We start from the raw sequence: 19,635 nt of genomic DNA on the forward strand, positions 1-19,635 counted from the left end.
TCCAGGTCAGTCTCAACTACATAGTGAGACCCTGTCTCAAAAAAACAAACAAACAAAAAACAGCATGGTACTGGAAAAAAAAAAACCAAAAAAAAACCAAACAAAACCTGAGGATAAATGTAACAGACTACAACATGCAGAAAGAACTCCAAACATACTCAGCTACTTTCTTTGACAAAGGAGCCAAACACCTTCACTGGAAGAAAGATAGTCTTTTCAATAAATGGCACTGGAAAAACTGGCTTTCCATATGCTGAAGATTAAAACTAGACTCCTACCTTTCACCACACACTAACTAAAATCAAAATAGATCAAAGATCTAAATATCAAAACAGAAACATTTAATCTGCTGGAAGATAGAATAGGTAGAACTATTAAAGACATTTATAAACAAAACCCTGATGGCACAGGAAGTAATACAAATAATCAACAACTGGGATCTCATCTTTTTTGTTTTTCTTTTTTTTTGGTACCAGGTCTTGCAAGGCAGGCAGCAGAATCACTGTGCTAAATCCCCTGGCCCAGGATCTCATCTTATTAAAAATCTTTTGCATAGCAAAAGAAACCACCAACAGAGTGAAGAGACAACCCAGGGATATTTTTGCCAGCAGTTCGTCAAAGGACTAATATCTAGAATATATAAAGAACTCAAGGCCGGGCGTGGTGGTGCACGCCTGTAATCCCAGCACTCCAGAGACTGAGGCAGGAGGATCGCAGTGTGTTCGAGACCAGCCTGGCCTACATAGTGAGCTCCAGGTCAGTCTCAACTACATAGTGAGACCCTGCCTCAAACAAACAAACAAACAAAAAAAAAAACAAAAGAAATCAGATCCCCCCCCAAATTTAAAGACCCAACCCCATAAATGGACATCTGAAATGAAGAGACACTTTTCATACTGGATGTGGTGACACACACCTGTAATTCCAGCAGTTGGGAGGGCTGAAGCAGGATCACTGTAAATTCGAGGCCAGCCTGAACTACATAGCAAGATGCTACCTCAAACAAACAAACAAGCCTTGACACTTCTCAGATGAAGAAGTAGAAATGGAAAATAAAAATATGAAAAAATTTTCAACATCACTAGTCATTAGGGAGATGCAAATTAAAACTGTGGAGATTCCATCTCACTTCAGAAAGAATGGCTGTTATCAAGAAATCAACCAATAACAAATGCTGCTGGGGTTGTGGGGAAAAAGGAATCCTTCTCCATCATTGGTGGGACTTTAGACTGGTACAACCACTGTGGAAATGTGTTGCGACTCCTCAGAAGGGCTGGAGATTTGGCTCAGTGGCACTGGGCCTGCCTCGCAAGCACAAGATCCTGAGTTCAATCTCTGATACAAAAAGAGAAAGGAGGGGTGGGGGAGAAGGAGGGAGAGAGGTTTCTCAAAAAACTAAAACTCCAGGTTCCATTTCACCTGGCTATTCTCCTTGGTATCTTCCAAAAAAAATAAAAAAATCAAAAGCATCATACCACAGTGAAATAACCATACCCACATTTATAGTGGCACCATTTGTAATAGCTAAATCTTAGAAATAGTCCTAATGCCCATCAACATGAATAAAGAAGATGTTGGTTTTTTAAATATATATAATGGAGTACTACTCTGCCACAAAGGATAAGCTTGGGACATTTATAGCTAAATGGATGGACCTTGAGACCATACTCTTAAGTAAGATAAATCAGACACACATGTTTAAATACCACATCTTAGGGCCCGGGATTTAGCTCAGTGGTTCCGCCCCCTGCTTTGCAAGCGCAAGGACCTGAGTTCCATCCTTGGTACAAAAAAAAAAAAAAAAAATTGTGAGTTCCAGATCAGTCCCAACTACATAGTGAGACCCTGTCTCAAAAAACCAAACCAAACCAAAACAAAACAAAACAAAAAAACACATTGATTCTCTGGTGTGAGAAGCCAAAAATGACAATAAGGACCAAAATGTATAGTAGATATTGGGAAATGGGAAAAAAATATTCAAATGAGAAGGGGTACAAGAGAGCGGGGACAGGGGAAAAGAAAGAAAGGACAAGAAAAAAGACAACAGAAGGAAAAATGGAAACAAAGCTTGTGTAAATGAGGGGTTAAAGGGAGAGGAGGGGAATGGGAAATAAAGAAGCAAGATATATCATGTACAGGTACAAGCTCTCTATGATCAATATTATCATATTCTTTTTTATTTTTCTGGTACTAGGGATTGAACCCGGGGCCCTGTGCTCGCTAAGTAAGCACTGTACCATTGAGCTACATCCCCAACCCTAATGATTTCATTATGTATATCTCAAATGTACCAATAAATGTTTTGCTTCAAAAAAATTGATGTTAGAATATTAAAATTAAGGATATCCTTGCAAGGTTCTGAGTTCAATCCTTGGTCCCCCCCCAAAAAAATCAGCAATAAGCAATATCTTTATCTTCAAGGCTGGTCTGGACTATCAAGGACCTGTCTCAAAACAAACAATACAGATGTATCAAAAGATACACTAACCTCCAAGGAATTATGTTCACCAAAATAATCAAATCCCAAAATAATGAAATATATATAACAGAATTTTCCATCCATAACATTTTTTTGTTTCAGCACTGCAGAATTGAACCAAGGCCTTCACACTGAGCTGCCATTTTTAATTTTTAGTCTTCACAAACTTTTTAATTTTGAAATAAGGTCTTGCTAAGTCACTAAATTTCCCAGGCTGGATTCTGTCTCAGTCTCCCAGAGTGCTGGGATTACAGGAGTGTGCTACAACTTTTTTTTTCCAGTAACAGGGACCGAACTCAAGACCTTGTGCTTGCCAGGCAGGTGCAGCACCACTGAGCTAAATCCCCAGCCCAACATTTTTGAAATTACATAATTTTTCAGCTTGTTTTCTTTCCGTGGTGTTTTGTTTTGTTTGCTTTGCTTTTTGTTTGTTTGTTTGTTTGTTTTTGTTTTTCTTTTGTTTTGGTTTGTTTTTTTGAGACAGGGTCTCACTATGTAGTTGTAGCCCAGGCTGGTCTGGAGCTCACAGTGATCCTCCTGCCTCAGCCTCCAGAGTGCTGGGATTACAGGTGTGCGCTACCATGCCCAGCAGGCTTAGTTTTAATTAGACAGAATCTTGCTAGGTAGTCCATATGTAGTCCAGGCTGACCTCACTGTGTAGCCCAGGCTTGCCGCTAACTCACAGTCCTTTTGCCTCAGCCTCCCAAGGTCTACATTACTGCAGATGTATACTACTACACCTGGCAAATGTCAAAAATTTTAAAATAGAGATTAGCTTAGTGGCTACCAGGGGTAATGATTAGGGTGGCAGGAAAGAAGTTGTTATGATTATAAACATTAGGGATACTTGTGGTGGAACTGTTGAGTATCGTTAGCATTGTACGGATCCATGAACCTACAAAAGTGTTAAAACTGTATGAACTGGGCCAGGGATGTAGGATGTAGCTCAGCAATGCCATGCCTGTCTGTCAAGAGCAAGGTCCTAAATTTGATCCCTGGTACTGAAAAAAAAAATTATGCACCGAACACACAAATGAGCACAAGTGAAACAAGAAAACTAAACAACATGGATGGATTATGTCAATGTCAACATTCTGTTATATTTGGTGTGGTTATGATGTTATCCTGAAAACACTGTAAAATGTTACATTAGAGGAAATGAGCAAGAATACAAGGAATCTTTTTGTATTATTTCTCAGAACTACCTGTGAATCACCATTTATCTGAAGCACTGGAGATGTAACACATTGGTAGAGCCCTCCTTTAGCACGTGTGAAGCCCTCAGTTTGATCCCCTGTACTGAAAAAATACAAAACCAAAAAGACTGTTGCCTCAAAAATTTGAGCTAACCACTGTGTTGTGTTCTTTCCCTCCCTTTTTTATTTGTACCAGGGATCAAACTCAGGACCTGTGCTTGCCAGGCAGGTGGCAACACCACTGGGCTAAATCTCCAGCCACTGTGTTCTCTCTGGCATGGTGGCCCACCCTCATGCTGTTGGGTGTACTTCTTTTCCTATTTATTCTCAACCCAAACTCACTCTGCTGGCCTGTTTCTTCTCCTACCTTTAATAAAACTTGAAAAATAATACTAATGGCACTTGTGCAGCATGCATGAGGCCCTAGATTCAATCCCACAAAAAAAAATTAAGATGCACACAGACCCATTAAGAGCCTGAGAAGGCAACCTTAGAGTAATAGAAAAAAATATCTATAATGCATTTATCTGGGTTGGGGGAAACCAGCATCCAGATGTGTTTTACTAGTCAGTAAGGAAAAAGATAACGTAGCAGCAGAATAGACAAGTTATGGGCTGAGGCACTACACAGAATGTCCAATAGATATTTCGAAATGTGTGTGGCAGATTGTATTTTCCAAAGACAGTGGCAACAGTATCTTCTATCCCACATGTTCCTCTTACATCGCGACTGTGACATCTCTCCAATTAAAGGTGGATGTAGAGCCTTTGCCTCCTTCCCTTAAAACTAGGTGAACTTCTGTGACTATTTTTAGGTCAGAAGAGCTCAACAGAAGTGACACTTTAACTTCTGAGGCTGAAGCATAAAAGGCCACACAGCTCCTGCTTTATGTGCTAGAATACCCTCTGTTTAAGCCTCAGCCACAACAGAATCACTATGACTGCTTGAGGCCAGTGTATTATGAAGAACTCCAGAGAATAGACCCCAACCTGCTTGAGAAGTTACCTGGCCAGACTCCAGCTGCTGCAGCTCTCATCAGGGGCTGTGTAAGAATTCCCAACACAGGGCTGCCTAGCCCAACTCCTGAAATACAGCTTCCCGAAACTGAGAAATAGGAAAAGCACTGTTCATTCTTAAGCTTCTAAATGTAAGGGCTGGGGATGTATCTCAGTGGTTCAGTGCTTGCCTAGCACATACATCCCCAGAACCAGGAAAAACAAAAACAAACAAACAACAACAAAACATGCCAGTCCTGGTGGCATATACCTGTAATCCCAGAACTCTGGAGGCTGAGGTAGGAGGGTCTCTACAAATTCAAGGCCAGGCTGAATTATATATGAGTTCAAGGCCAGCCTGAACTACATAGTAAGACTCTGTCTTCAAAACAAAACAACAGGCCGTGGTGGTACACGCCTGTAATCCTACACTGGGGAGGCTGAGGCAGGAAGATCACTGTGAGTTCGAGACCAGCCTGGGTTACATAGTGAGTTTCAGGTCAGTCTCAACTACATAGTGAGACCCTGTCTCAAAAATAAAAAACAAAACAAACAAACAAAAAAACTAAACCACTTCAAAATTAAACACACACACACACACACACACACACACACACACACACACACACACCTCAGTTTGGGATATATTGAATCTAAATTTTCAGGACTGGGGATTTAGCTCAGTAGTTCTGCCACCTGCCTCTCAAGCACAAGGTCCCAAGTTTGATCTCTGGTACAAAAAAAAAAGTCTAAGGTGGGTATTAAAAAATTGGTGAGTAAGTGATTCACTTTGCAAGATACTTTAGGGGAGCATCTTGGGTTGGAGACATAAAAAGTCACCAGAGAATAGAGAGTATTTAAAGCCATGGAACAAGGTGAGATCAACAAAGAAATGAGCATAAGTGGAAGGGAGGAGAGCACAAATGATTAGGCCTGGGGTTCTCAGGCAGAGAGGTCCAGACTGGAAATTGTAAGGACTAACGATATAGCATGTGTTCAGCATCAGGAATGGTTCTTTCTAAACACCTTGCAGGGGTTATTTGGCATTGTTTGGTTGTTTTTTTTTGGTGTTTTTTTGGTGTTTTGAGACAGGGTCTCACTATGTAGTTGAGACTGACCAGAACTCACTATATAGTCCAGGCTGGTCTCAAACTCACAGTAATCCTCCTGCCTGAGCCTCCCAAGCGCTGGGATTACAGTCATGCACCACCAAGTTGGCGGCTTTTTTTTTCTTCCAGATTTCAATGATATTTTCTGGTTGATTACTAAAATTATACATATGAAAATCTCACTAGTCAGGTGCAGTGGCATATACCTATAATCCCAGCATTCAGGAGGCTAAGGCAGGAAGACTGTCACAAATTCAAGGTCAGCCTGCCTGAGTTACATAGTAAGTTCATGGCCAATCTGAACTACATAGAGAGATCCTGTCTCATAAAATTTAAAAAAGGGCCAGGGATTTAGCTCAGTGGTACCACTGTCTGCTTCACAAGTGCAAGGTCCAGAGTTTGATCCCAGGTACAAAAAACAAAACAAAACTCATTGAATATCTTATTTAATTCTTAAATTAGCTCTCTGCCACCATTTGATAAAGTGAGAAACGGAGGTGTACGGAAGTAAAGGAACTTGCTGAAGGTCACACAGTGTGTCTGACCTGGAACAGGACTTAAACACAGACTCACAGGTCCTGCTCTTTTCACTGCTTCCTTTTGACCTTCAGGAAAAGGAAGCCTGGGTGGCTGCAATTAGGGTCCAACCAGGAGAAAGTGCAGGTTGCCCTCATTGTCAGGAACAATTACTACCCAGGGGACATGATCAGAGGGGCCCAGAAAAGGTGGTCAGCAAAGAAACAGAAGGGGCCTTGCTGACAGGGTCTTGAAGAGGAAGAAGAGGAAAAAAAAAGAAAAGCACATTTTAAAAAAAGGCCGGAGATTTAGCTCAATGGTCCCGCCGCCTGGCTTGCAAGTGTAAGGACCTGAGTTCGATCCCCAGTACCAAAAAAAAAAAGAGAAAGGGACAATAATGTTAGTGTCGGGGATGAGAAGAGGACACATGAGCACCTGCTCTGAAGCCAGTGGATTCCCAGAGTGGAGACAGCCAAGCTTCTGTCTCCATGGCCTGGAACCAGCATTAGGAAGAGGAATGGGTAGCATGCAGCCTTCAGCCTGTGCCCTCAGAGGCCTGCTCACGCTGTCCCTCTTATCTACCTTTGGTTTTCATGGACCTAGCACAGGCAGAAAAGGGCCTGGTATGCAGACTGGGCTCTTAGAAGGCACAGGCAATGCTTTTCCCCATTTCCCGGGACCCTGACTCAATTCTTATAGGGGACACAGTGCCTACTTCCCTTCTCTGCTGTTCTCAGTCCCTCAGTCTGAGGGCCCAGCACAGAGAGGGTTAATGGCCCAGGAGCCTTTGCCTCTGGGGTGGGCAGGAACTGTCATCAGGAGCCTTGTCTGGCCCGATAATCCAGGCTGCCTATCTCTTCCACAGCAGCTGTGAGGAAGACAGGTTGTCTGGCAGGGAGGGAGGGAGGGAGGTAAGGGCCTGGCTGATGGCGGGAAGGACTTGCAGAGATGGGGACTCCCAGGCTCCATCGGGACCCTTTCCCACCCGACAGCTACTTCAGAATTGCAATAGGAGGCCGGAGAGGTCATGCCCACCTCTGGACATCATCGTCTACACTGACCCAGTGAAGAGCTGGGAGATGATGAGCAGACTTAGGGAAGTGTGGATGGAAAAATTTCCATTTCTAACTCACAATGTACCTTAGCAAGGAGTACACCACCAGGGCATCTGGACAGATATTGGTGTGAGCACAAATGGACGTGGGTTCGTACTCACTGGAGAAGAGCGAAGACCACTGCAAAGCCAGAAGGGAAACAGGCTGACATTTATAGAGCGCCTGCTGTATACAAACCAGGCTCTAGGTTAGAAATTTCTACTTTTGCTATCTTATTTCGTCTTCACAACAGTTAGGGAAAAGAAGGCATCTTAACCCAAGGCAGGGACCAGGGGCCACTCAGCAGGTAGTGATAGAATCCAGACTTTGACAAATCCAAAACTGTGCTTTTCCCTTCTGACTCTGAGTCCATCCTGGGAAGGTGGTCCAGAAAACAAAAGCAGGTGTGTGTGGTGGTGCATGCCTGAAATCTCAGCTATTCTTGGGGCTAAGGCAGGAGGATCATAAATTCAAGATCAGCCTGCGCAACCTCTCAAAATAAAAAATTAAGCCAGGCATAGTGGCCCATACCTGTAATCCCAGCATTTGGGAGGGTGAAGCAGGAGGATCGACTCAAGTGAGGTCAGCCTGGGGAAAAAAAAATCCAATCAATCAATCAATAGAAATAAAATGTTTAAAAAGGGCTGGGGAAGTAGCTCAGTGTGAAGAGCCTGGGCTCAATCCCCAGTACCATGGGATGGTGGGTCCAGGGCAGGACTGGAGGTGCATCTCAGTGGTAGAGTACTTGCATATGTCAGGGGTTAGATGAGTGGGTGGGTAGAGTCTGAGGAAGAGGAAGCAAAGCAGAAATCCCTGCATCTTTCAGGAGCTTTCCCACATATCCTCACAGAAGCTTCCCACACATTTTGTTAGGTAAGCATTCTCATCATCTGAAACAGAAGCTCAGCAAGATGAAGTAAATGATATGCTCAGAATTCCATTACTGCCGGGCGTGGTGGAGCACACCTGTAATCCCAGCACTCGGGAGGCTGAGGCAGGAGGATGCTGTGAGTTCAAGACCAGCTTGGGCTACAAAGTGAGTTCCAGGTCAGTCTCAACTACATAGTGAGACCCTGTCTCAAAAAACAAACAAACAAAAATCAAACAGAATCCCATTACTGGGGACTGGCAAAACTCAGGTCTGATTCCATCACCTCTGAAACTTCATAGGCTCCACAGAGACACATATGAAGTTAACCTCATTCGTTGTAGGCTTGTGTACAAAGCCTTGGGTACTGAGTCTGGAGAAAAGGATGTAGCCATGCCTCCTTCACTGATTAACCAGGTGACACAGGAAGAAACACTTCCCCCAGTTTCATCAATATTGTGGAACTGGAGGGGAGCAGAGGCAAAACCTTCAGGAAAGACGGCCTACGACTATATTCCCTGGAAGGCTCCAGGATCACCTGGGTATATTGCTCAATTTGTACATTTTTTCATGGGGCCAAGAGGAGGAGAAAGTGCAAGGGAACACACTGAGGATGTGAGCAAGTGTTAGGCACTGACTTCAGGATGGCATCCACTGGACAAGGCGTTCTCTGAACACTTCTCAAGATAAGGCACACAAAGGCAGCTGCACCACAGAATCAAATCAGACTGAGTGGCCATTCACAAAGTAGTTGGGGACTAACAAAGGGTCAAATGAATTCATCATAGTGTGATGAGGAAGAGCCAAAGCCTGGACACTGGGAGCAAGTGTCAAGCAGGGTTACAAGAAGATTCATAGGCAGGATGTGGTGGCACGTGCCTGTAATCCCAGCACTCAGTAAGCTGAAGCAGAAGGGTCACTACAAGTTTGAGGCCAGCCGGGTTACATAGGGAGCTCAAGACAAGTCTGCACTACATAACAAGACCCTGTCTCAAAAAAAAAAAAACACACCAAAAAAACCAGATAAACAGGGCTGGGGATGTAGCTCAGTGGTGCCACATCTGCCTGGCAAGCACAAGGTCCTGAGTTCAATCCCTGATATAGAAAAAACAAAACAGGTAAACAAACAAAAAAATTCAGCTAACTTCATGAAACTTAAAGCAAATAAGAGGAAATAAGACTAATATTATTAGCTGATTTTTTTTTTTTTTGGTACTGTATTGGGGAATGAACCCAGAACCTTTACATTAAACTATATCTCCACTCCTTTTTATTTTTTACTTTAAAATTTTTAATTAAATTTTGAGCAAGATTTTGCTAAATTGTCCATGTTGGCTTTGAACTTGGATCCTTCTGCCTTACCATCCCAAGTAGCTGGGATTATAAGTGTGTGTGAAGGAGCCCACCTGAGATTTTTTTTTTTTTTCCAGTACAGGGGGTTTAAACTCAGGTCCTTTGTAGTGATCTATATCCCTCACTCTTATTTTTTCTCTTTTGGAACCGGGGATCAAACTCAGGACCTTGCACTTTGTGAGGCAGGTGGTGGAACCACTGAGCTAAATTCCTGGCCCTATTTTTTATTTTTGTACCGGGGTTCGAACTCAGGCCCTGCATTTGCGAGGCAGGCAGTGGAACCACTGAGCCAAATCCCCCTTATTTTTTATTTTAAGACACTAAATCACTAAGTTGCACAGCCTGGGCTTGAACCTGCAATTCTCCTACATCAGTCTCTTTGACTGCTGGAGTTACAGGCATGTGTTACCAAATCAAGTGCTGCATCTTCTTGTTCTTGTTTTTTGAGTCAGGGTCTTGTGTGTAGTTCAGGCTGCTGGCCTTGAACTCACTGTGTAGCCCAGGCTGGCCTCGAATTTAGGCAGTCCTCTTATCTCAGCCTCCTGAGGGTGGGATTACAGGCATGTGCCACCATACCCTGCTAAATTTTTTTTTTTTTTTTTTTTTTGAGGCAGGATTTCACAAATCCCTAAATTGTTCAAACTGGTTTCAAAGTTGCAATCTTCCTGCCTCAGCCTTCCAGAAGGCTGGTATTAAAGATGCGTGCCATCATGCCTGGCTATAACTATTCTGAATTTATATCACCATATTTTTGTTTGTTTTGATTTTGGTGCTGGTGACCAAACCTAGCTACATGGACATGCTGAGTACACACTATATCACTGAGCTACATTCCTAGACCACTATGTGGCTTAAGGACTTCTTTTCAAAGAGGTCTAAATAGAGTGAAAGATCTAAAGCTGGACATGGTGGTGAATGCCTATAATCCCAGCACTCAGGAGGCTGAGGCAGGAGGATCACTGTGAGTTTGAGACCAGCCTGGGCTATAGTAGGTTCCAGGTCAGTCTCAACTACATAGTGAGACCCTGTCTCCAAAAAAAAAAAAAGAGTGAAAAGTATAAAGCTATAGTGGCAGGGGTTGGAGTTAGACTTCAGCAAGAGAAAAGCACAGACTGACTTATACTGGCCTCAGGAAGGCCTTGGAACTCTTGGTCCAAAGTCAAAGCTATTAAAATGTGAAACCATGACCAAGGACCCAGATGTCTCCCATGCTGACCAGAGTCTCCAGGTGACTTGTGAAAAAGGGGAGGGACCATTGGAATTCCCTATAGGGGGCTAAGGAGGCAATGGGATGAAAAGCAGCCACCCAGAAAGACAGACCTAGCTGGGGAAAGTGTCCTCAGGTCCTGCTGTGGCCCTGTAGTCTCTGGATAAGCAGAATGTACTGGGCCGCCACCCTGATAGCACCGTGGCTGCTTATCACAGTGCTCAGACTATCCCACCCAGGCCCAGATGCTGCTTTGGTCCACACCCTGATCACAGAGCTCCCCACTCCCAGCCAAGTGACAGCCACAGGATCGCTGTTTGAAATATTCCTGTTGTCCACTTTTAGGGCCCCTAGGTTCTGCCCACGATTAGCTTTGGACTTGACCCCCAGGGACTAGGTAGACACTTAGGTGGCATGCAGCTTGGTACTTCAAACCCTTATTCTGGAAAAGGACCTTCAGTGTCTGTGGGTCTCTGAATAAAAGTGGGCTGGGGGAGAGTTACAAACAGGAACAAGCATAATGATAATTTCCTCTTTTTTTGATACCAGGAATCAAACTTAGCTCACACTTGCCAGGCAGGCAGTACACAACTGAGCTACATCCCCAATGATAATTTCTTAACTTGGCTAGAATACCTAGGCTGACACTTTATCACCCATTATTACTTGGTTGATTCTTACAGCTTGGTGAGGTATGCTTCACCAACTGAAGCTCAGAGAAGTGCAACTCGCCCCACTCACACAGCTAGTGAGACAGAGGGAAGTAGGAGGGAAGAGAAATGGCATTATTGCATGAGTGCTAGGCTCTGGTCTGGGTGTTTGAGATGTATGTTCATAGAAACCTCATAATCACCATATAAAGAAGGTATTGATTGCTCCCATTTTATATTGAGGAAACTGAGGCTAAGCACACTTGGTCCAAGTCACAGAGCTGGATGCAGTGAGCTAAGACTGTCATTCAGGGTCTGTTACTACTGTAAATGGTCCCAGTCTGCTTTCAAGAATTAGTCTATGGGCGTTCAGGTATTCGGCAACATCTGAAGGCCTCCCTGTGCCTTCAGGTGCCTGTGGAAAGGGCACCAGATAGAATTTAATTGAGCTCCCTTTGTAGGCAGCACCATCACTGTACAAAGTACTTACCAGAAGCTAATTTCCTAGTTCTCACGACTCTTTGAACTAGGGACTACTGTTATTGTTAATTATAGATGTGAACAGCATGAATGTTTAATGAGTCTGTGGTAGAAGTACCTTGGTATGCCCGGCATGGTGGCACATGCCTGTAATCCCAGCACTCGGGAGGCTGAGGCAGGAGGATCACTATGAATTTGAGACCAGCCTGGGCTACATAGTAAGTTCCAGGTCAGTCTGAACTACATAGTGAGACCCTGTCTCAAATAAACCAGGCATAGAGGGAAGACTCACACAAAAAGGGGTAGGGGTGTAGCTTGATGCTAGAGCACTTGCTTAGCACGTGAGAGGCCCTGAGTTAAGTCTAGCACTTCCTTCCCACCAAAAAAAAATCACATGAATGAGTCCATAACAGGGGACTTTAAAAAGAAAGAATAGGCCAGGTGTGGTGAAACACACTTGCAATCCCAGCACTCAGGAGGCTGAGGCAGGAGGGTTGTCATGAGTTCAAGGCCAGCCTGAACTACAAAAAAAAAAAAAAAAAAAAAAAAGAAAGAAAAGACTGTCTCAAAAAAAGACAGAAAAACAGAAAGGAAGGACAGACTGGGAAGTCAGGCATGCTGGCACATGCCTATAATCTCATCATTTGGAAGGCTGAAACAGGAGAATCTAGAGTTCAAGGCCAGCCTGGGCTACTTGTAGCGATCCTGTCTCAACCTCCACCCCTTACCCTACTACCTCCAAAAGACTGGGAAGACTTCCTCACAAATCTTCCTTAGATTTGAATAGGGAAAAAACATTAAGGGGACAAGAAAGAAGGGAAAAATCAGAGTAAACAGAGGGTAAAATATGTGCCACATTCCACAGAGGAAGGAACAGAACACCTCCAGAGAATCAAAAGAACTGGACCTCTCCTCCGACTGACTCTCCATCCAGGCCTAGTCTGCTCCTGCAGAGAAGCGAAACAGACCAGATTGTCTAGGACAAGGGAAAGGAGAGGGAGTACCCCCCAGAGTGAGGGTCTGAACAACAGAGGCCCTGCTTTAAGGAATTCCGCCCTAGGAGTCTCCCTCTCCCAAGAGGCAGAGAACTGAATAATGCACGGGTACTTAACATAAGCACCTTGAGCTCTGGAGACCAGACTGTCACTCTGATGCTTTCTCCCCAAAGAGCAAAGGATCTAGGTACTCTCAAATCTGCCAGCAGTGCACCCCTCACCCAAGGGACCTTGCCTGCCTAGGTCTGGCCTTCTTGGAATCAATATAAACACAGGCAGGACCTGGGAATGGAAATTTAGGCTGAGGGGTCCTGTGAGATTGCCCCAGAGTCCACATAGATGCAGCTGACAGGACCCTCCTTGCCCTACTGAGATTCATCTAATGTCCCCCACCAGCTCCAAAATGAAGCAAACCTTCTGCCAAGCTCTGAATATCTAAGCTCTGTGGGATTGGGTGAGGCTGTTCTTTTCTTTTTTTGTTTTTTGAGAAAGGGTCTGAATATGTTGCTCAGGCTACTCTTAAATTCACTCTGTAGCCCAGGTTGGCCTCAAACTCACAGCAATCCTTCTGCCTCAGCCTCACAAATGCTTGGGTTACAGGTGTGTGCCACCATGATTAGTAGCTGACCAAATTTATGGATGGGATGAAGGGTGGCTCTTTAAAGGCCCTTAGAACAATGGGGTGAGCTGGAAGTGTAGCTCAGTGGCAAAGTGTTTGACTAGTATGTCTGAGGCCCTTGGGTTTGATCCCAACACTGCAACGATAGCTGCCCCCCACGCCACTTATAGTAAAAAAACCCAAAAAACAAAAACACACACACACACACACACAGGCCTAACAGAGAACAGTGACACTTCTATAAAGTCCAGCAGGGGAAGAGACTTATAGTAAAAACCCAAAAAACACAAACACACACACACACACACACAGGCCTAACAGAGAACAGTGACACTTCTATAAAGTCCAGCAGGGGAAGAGTTAAGAGGCTGGGCCTTCTAGAATCAGGGAAAAGTGCCCCACCCAAAGGAGGGGTCAGTAGGTTAAAAAGGCGAGCAGCTTGAGTGGAGTTAAGGCCTCTCTACATCCAGGGGCCTCACCACTGCAGCTCCAGCTCAGGTAAGCATTCCTATTTGGGTCAGTCTGTCTGCTTGCCGCTTTGACCAGAGGAAACCTGCTTCTTTATGGTGTCTGGTTTGTTTAACTATAGCCCTAGGTCCTTAAGAGACCTCAACGGACACTAGCTCTGTAGGAGCTTTTTTGGGCCACTTCTTAAGTCACTGGGTCGAAGCCTGACCACAGAATCAGATGCTGGCCTGGGAGGGAGTGGTATGGGTGGGAAGAGAGGGATACCGTCCAGTCCTGACCTAGCCCACCTTTGCCCAGCCCCTGGCTACCCTGGCCCACAGTCCTCTCCAGGTCTGATTCCTGACTTCCTGCAGGGCCCTGGCTGGGATATCATCATATACTGTAAGTTTGCGATGAGACACTACAGTATAGATGATGTACTAGTCTGGGCACCCACAGCTCTGGAGCCTGATGAGGAGGGCGAGGGGGTGCTGCAAGCCTGTCACAGCCTGCCGACTGCTGGGGCACTTGGGGATGGTGAGGAAACCGTTACCATTACTGAGTTTAGTAATGGTGACGGTTCTCTTGCTGCTCCCAGAAACTGTGCCAGGAAGAGAACTCAGGATCCTGAAGCAGACTCCTGGGAAGGAGACTCTAGTTCTATGAGGGGGTGGGGGTGAGGGAATGGCTACATTTTCCCTGTTCTAAAGAAATAAAATGAGAACCAGAACAGTTGTCTTTTAACTTTATTGGCATCTGAGCCTTGGCAAAGGAATGGAGTGGGAGGAATCAAGGACTTGGGGAGGAGCGGGGTGAAACCACTGTACTCTGGGAAGATCTTCACAAGGGCTTCAAGGTGAAGGAAGTAGAGAGGGAAGAGAAAGCACTCCCTGCTAACTGACAATTTAAGGCAAGACTCTAGACCCAATGCCAAGTGAGGCTAGGGATCACCTTCTAAGATTTACATAGTTGTGGCTCCAGTCAGGGGAACTGCCTGGGAACTGAGCTAAAGTAGGTTCCTTCCTCCAACAGGAGATATGGTTGGGCAGGGACTGTACAGACAGACTCAGCAAGGCCAGGCTGGCCAGCAGTCAGTTAAGGTCCATTCCCTTTACCAGGCCCTGAAGGCCCACTAGGCAGGGCCAGTTCTGGGGACTCCTCTCAGGAGCTTGTGCTAGGATGTCTTGGGAGGGGCAGCAGAGGGTGGTCACTTGTGATGCTTCACAGAGAGGCGGATGTTAACATCGCAGAGAAAGATGTCCATGAGATCTTGACCCACCTCTTGTGCGATCAGAGAGATCAGCTGGCCCTTACGACCAATCAGTGTTCTCTAACAGTGGGAAAAAGAGAGGAATAAGATCCTATTCCCAGAGAAGAATTGCTATATCTAACATAGCCTTTTTCCCTCCTCCAAGCCTACTCTTACTTACCACATGAGATTCTTTGGGCACCAGAAGATTCTGCTGAATTACCAGCTCCCCACTTGGTCCTTCTTCCCACACTACTATCTTCTGTGTGGTGAGACAGAATGACCAGTCAGGCAGGCCCATCTCTCTGCCTCCTGGTACCCAACTATACTGTTCAGGGCCTGAGTCTTGTACCCCCAGATCCCTTCACTCTGTTCACACCTGTTGCACACTATAGGGGATCTCCTGAGGCAGGTACTCCAGAAGCTTCTCTCGGACTTTGTTGATGCATATCTCTTCAGGTGTCTGGCTAGTGATGACTTCACTATGGAACTCCCAGGGCCCTGGCTGGGCTTGTGTCAGGAGGTACTGCTGTGGGTACAAAGGGATAAATGGACAACCCAATCCCAACCAGGACTGTCCTACTCATTTTTGCCTTTAGGAGAAGTCTGAGACCTATCTTAACATGACAGAAACCAAGAACCAGGATATGTCCAAGGCTAACTGACCTTTAGTATCGTTACATCCTCCTGGCTTAGGGATGACAACATGAAGATCTCCTGGAAGTGGGGCCAGCCAATCCTTTGAGGGTTTCTATCAGATTGTGTGTTTGGGTCTTTAGCTGCTGGGCTAGGACAATGGGTGCCAGGGCGTGAGCGGAAGGCCTGTCTCATATTTAGCTTCTTGCCATTGACCACACCTTCAGTGAGGGCTGCTGTGAGCTCCAGGAGGACTGCTTTCTGCTTTAGGCAATCTACCTGGGCATAAGGAAAGGGCAAAACGTGTGGTCAGTGAGATGGGGACCTTGGAGGGATGCACACCCCTTCTTCAGGTGAATAGTACTTACTTTGTTCAAAACAAGAATGCTAGGGACCCGGGAGAACTGGGTTAAGCACTGGAGCACCTGTGGGCTGATCTGGTTCCGAGTCCACTTGTCTGAGACATCCACAAGAACTATAACTGAAAGATGGTAGAGCAGGCAGAGGAAAAAAAAAAGGATATGATCATTCTCCCTCGTGTCTCACAAAAACTTACCAGGAATGAAAGGCTATGACCCCTGCAAATTGGGCTTCAGATTCCCATTCTGATTCTGTGTCTAACCAAGATCAGCAGATTCCATGCTCTTCCAAGGATCCTCCAACAAAGAGAGCTCCAGATGGTGCCTGAGAGAGAGACACATAGGAGTCATTAAGGGTCTTACGACTGATACATTCAGTATTTTATTTGTTTGATTTTTTGAGATGAGGTCTTGCTTTGTAGTTCTGGCCTCAAACTCATGGCAATCCTCCTGCCTCAGCCTCCCAAGTGCTGGGATCACAGGCATGTACCACCACACCTGGCTGTGACTGATACAGTCTTGTTTGTTTGTTTTGTTTTTTGAAACAGGGTCACTATGTAGGCCAGGCTGGTCTCAAAGTCACAGCAATCCTCCTGCCTCAGCCTCCTGAGTGCTGAGATCCCGAGTGCTGAGATTACAGGAGTGTGCCACCACACCCGGCTTGACGGATACATTTTTAATGGGGGATAGGCAGTGGTGATTTTACAGGCCCCATGATGGAATATCCCCACTTCTTCTTCCATACCTTTCCTGCTCCCACCTGTATCCACAGCCATTACCTTTTCTGTTTAGCAGGACTGATGATGCCAGGTGTATCAAGGAGAATCTAGAATCCGGAAGGAAAAGCCCATATTGAAAAAAAGAAAAAAGGTCATGACTGGGAATGTAAGAGGCCCACTGTGATGTCAATTGCCTGCTCCCCTCCTTTTTGGCTATACTGGGAATGGAACCCAGTGGCACTCTACCACTGAGCTACATTACCAGTAAGTCACTAAACTGCCCAGATTAGGTTTGAACTTGTAATCCTCCTGTCTCAGTTATAGGCATGCACCACCATGATGGCTGGCCTATGGATTTACTTATCTTTCTTTCTTTCTGCCTCCCCTACCAACATGCCTTATTTATTTATGGACAGGGTCTTGCTAAGTTGCCCAGATAGGAGTCAATTTTTTTTAGGGGGGCAAGATCTTGCTATGCAGTTCAGGTGGGTCTTGCACTATGCAGTCCTGGCCTTAAACACTCGGCAATCCTCCTGCCTCAGCCTCCTGAGCACTATTACAGACATGTGCCACTATGCCTGGTAGGACTCAAATTTGTGATTCTCTTGCCTCAACTTCCCTTAGTGCTGGGATTACAGAGATGCCTCATTGTACCTGTCTTCCCGTTTGTTTGTTTTTTTTGTACCAGGGATCGAACTCAGGACCTTGCACTTTTGAGGCAAGTGGCAAAACCAAAGAGCTAAATCCCTGGCCCTGTCTTCCCTTCTTGGCCAAGCTGTTGCTGACTTTAAATTTTTACCCTTCAGCATTGTTTTAATTCTAGACATAATTCTAGAGGCAAATGACTATGAATAAATGAAAGATTAAAAGCAGTAAAGAGGGCCAGGGATTTAGCTCAGTGGTTCTGCCGCCTGCCTTGCAAGCACAAGGAACTGAGTTCGATCCCCAGTTCCAAAAAAACAAAACAAAACAAAAATAAATAAATAAAAGCAGTAAAGAGGTAATGATACTTTCAGACTAGATGGGAAAGGGAAGAAGGCAGAGACAGAGCAGCATTGGGCCTTAAGGAGTAAGAAATCTAAGTCTTTCCTCAGAAAAGCTAATCTGCCTCACTATTTTCATTACTAATAGTAACGGAGACTTGCTTAGTTTCCCTCGCATCATGTTTGCAGAACTTCCTTTGCAGATACCTACCAGCTGGGTCTCCTTCTCTGTGATGACCCCCAGAGCTTGGCAGCGCGTGGTATGTACCTTCTTGGAGACAGGGAACACCTGCCAGGTACAAAGAAGTCCTAGTGAAATCTCAGCTCTTTCCAGTAACATCCATAAAGGCAAAGCAAGAAATGAGAGATTACAAGGGTATTGGGGGGCGGGGTGTCAAAGTGCAACATACTTTCCGGCCCAGCAGCTGGTTGGAGAGTGTTGATTTCCCTGCATTTGGGGCTCCTAGGAGGACCACTCGTAGGACCCGGGGATTCTCAGGCATGTCAGCGGGACGGAGCAAAAGGAGATCTTGCTCATCTGTGTTTGAGTGGGGAGAAGAGTGAGACACAGTGGAATCTAGACTGTCACATGGTTAGTCCTACCTCCCACTAAGGAAATAAAGATACAAAGATAGTGTGCTAGGCTGAAGCCACCTAAACCCAACTTTGAGATTCATTTAGCCTTTCATTGATGCTATTTTATCATATTTTCTAGCCTTTCAATCCCTTTAGTTTTCTCACATGCAAAATGGAGTTGATGCCAAGAGTGGTGGTACATGCTTTGTAATCCCAACATGCAGGAGGATTATCACAAATTTGAGGCCAGCCTAGGCTAGTAAATTCAAGGCTCCCCTGAACTATAGCAAGACCTGACCTGAAAAAATTAAAATGGAGTTGACCTACTTAAAACTCTTGACAACTGACAGCTATGTGAAACCATTTAAGATAATGCTTAGCAGTTAATATTCAATTACTACACAGAATTGTGCTGTGTACTTGTACCTGGGAAATGTATGCATATTTCTTAAAGCTAGTTGGGTGCATTGTGGCACTCCTATAAATCTAGCTACTCAGGAGTCCGAGACAAGTTGAGCCCAGGAGTTCAAGACTAGCTTGGGTAACATAGAGAACATAATAAAAAACAAACATAAATCACAGTATCAGCAAGACTAAAGCCAGAGATTTTCCAACTCTATCTCAGACTACTAACAATACTGTGAAGTCTGCAAACTTTCTCAATCTTTCCTTATGACACAACATTACAGTTAATAGTTTAATGTGTCCACTCTCCCTATCAGACTCTAGTCTATTCTACTTGAAGAAGTATGCTGTCTCCCAGGTGTAGCTCAGCGTCTCAACATGCATTTTATTGGATAAAGTCTGATTGTAAGAAGGGAATAGACAGCCGAAACTGTCTTGCTTCGGGCTCTTTTGTGTCTCTAGTTGTGACCAGATGATTCCCACTAATCAAGCTCTTAGAATCTTCACTTCTGGTCTCTTTAAGGGTCTCAGAAAATAATTTTATTTGTTTATTTTGAGACAGGAGCCGGGCGTGGTGGCGCACGCCTGTAATCCCAGCACTTGGGAGGCTGAGGCAGGAGGATCACTGTGAGTTCGAGACCAGCCTGGGCTACCTAGTGAGTTCCAGGTCTGTCTGAACTACATAGTGACACCCTGTCTT

The 19,635-nt window shown here is 45.0% G+C and overlaps 1 protein-coding gene across 1 annotated transcript in view; it reads right to left on the reverse strand.

Moving 5' to 3' along the window:
• Window positions 1–14,720: 14,720 nt before the first annotated feature.
• Window positions 14,721–19,635, reverse strand: part of Eral1 (Era like 12S mitochondrial rRNA chaperone 1) — a 5,694-nt gene continuing 779 nt past the window's right edge. The window contains exons 2-10 of the mRNA XM_010642282.2: window positions 18,365–18,492; window positions 18,166–18,243; window positions 17,032–17,078; window positions 16,516–16,577; window positions 16,262–16,374; window positions 15,924–16,172; window positions 15,637–15,786; window positions 15,439–15,519; window positions 14,721–15,338 (exon numbers count right to left, since the gene is read on the reverse strand). Coding sequence (XP_010640584.1) covers window positions 15,216–15,338; window positions 15,439–15,519; window positions 15,637–15,786; window positions 15,924–16,172; window positions 16,262–16,374; window positions 16,516–16,577; window positions 17,032–17,078; window positions 18,166–18,243; window positions 18,365–18,492 — 1,031 coding nt within the window. The 3' untranslated portion in view covers window positions 14,721–15,215. The remainder of the gene's footprint in view (window positions 15,339–15,438; window positions 15,520–15,636; window positions 15,787–15,923; window positions 16,173–16,261; window positions 16,375–16,515; window positions 16,578–17,031; window positions 17,079–18,165; window positions 18,244–18,364; window positions 18,493–19,635) is intronic.

This window comes from Fukomys damarensis, unplaced genomic scaffold (assembly GCF_012274545.1).
Source record: "Fukomys damarensis isolate Sample0158 unplaced genomic scaffold, DMR_v1.0_HiC HiC_scaffold_13, whole genome shotgun sequence".
Taxonomy (NCBI): Eukaryota; Metazoa; Chordata; class Mammalia; order Rodentia; family Bathyergidae; genus Fukomys; species Fukomys damarensis.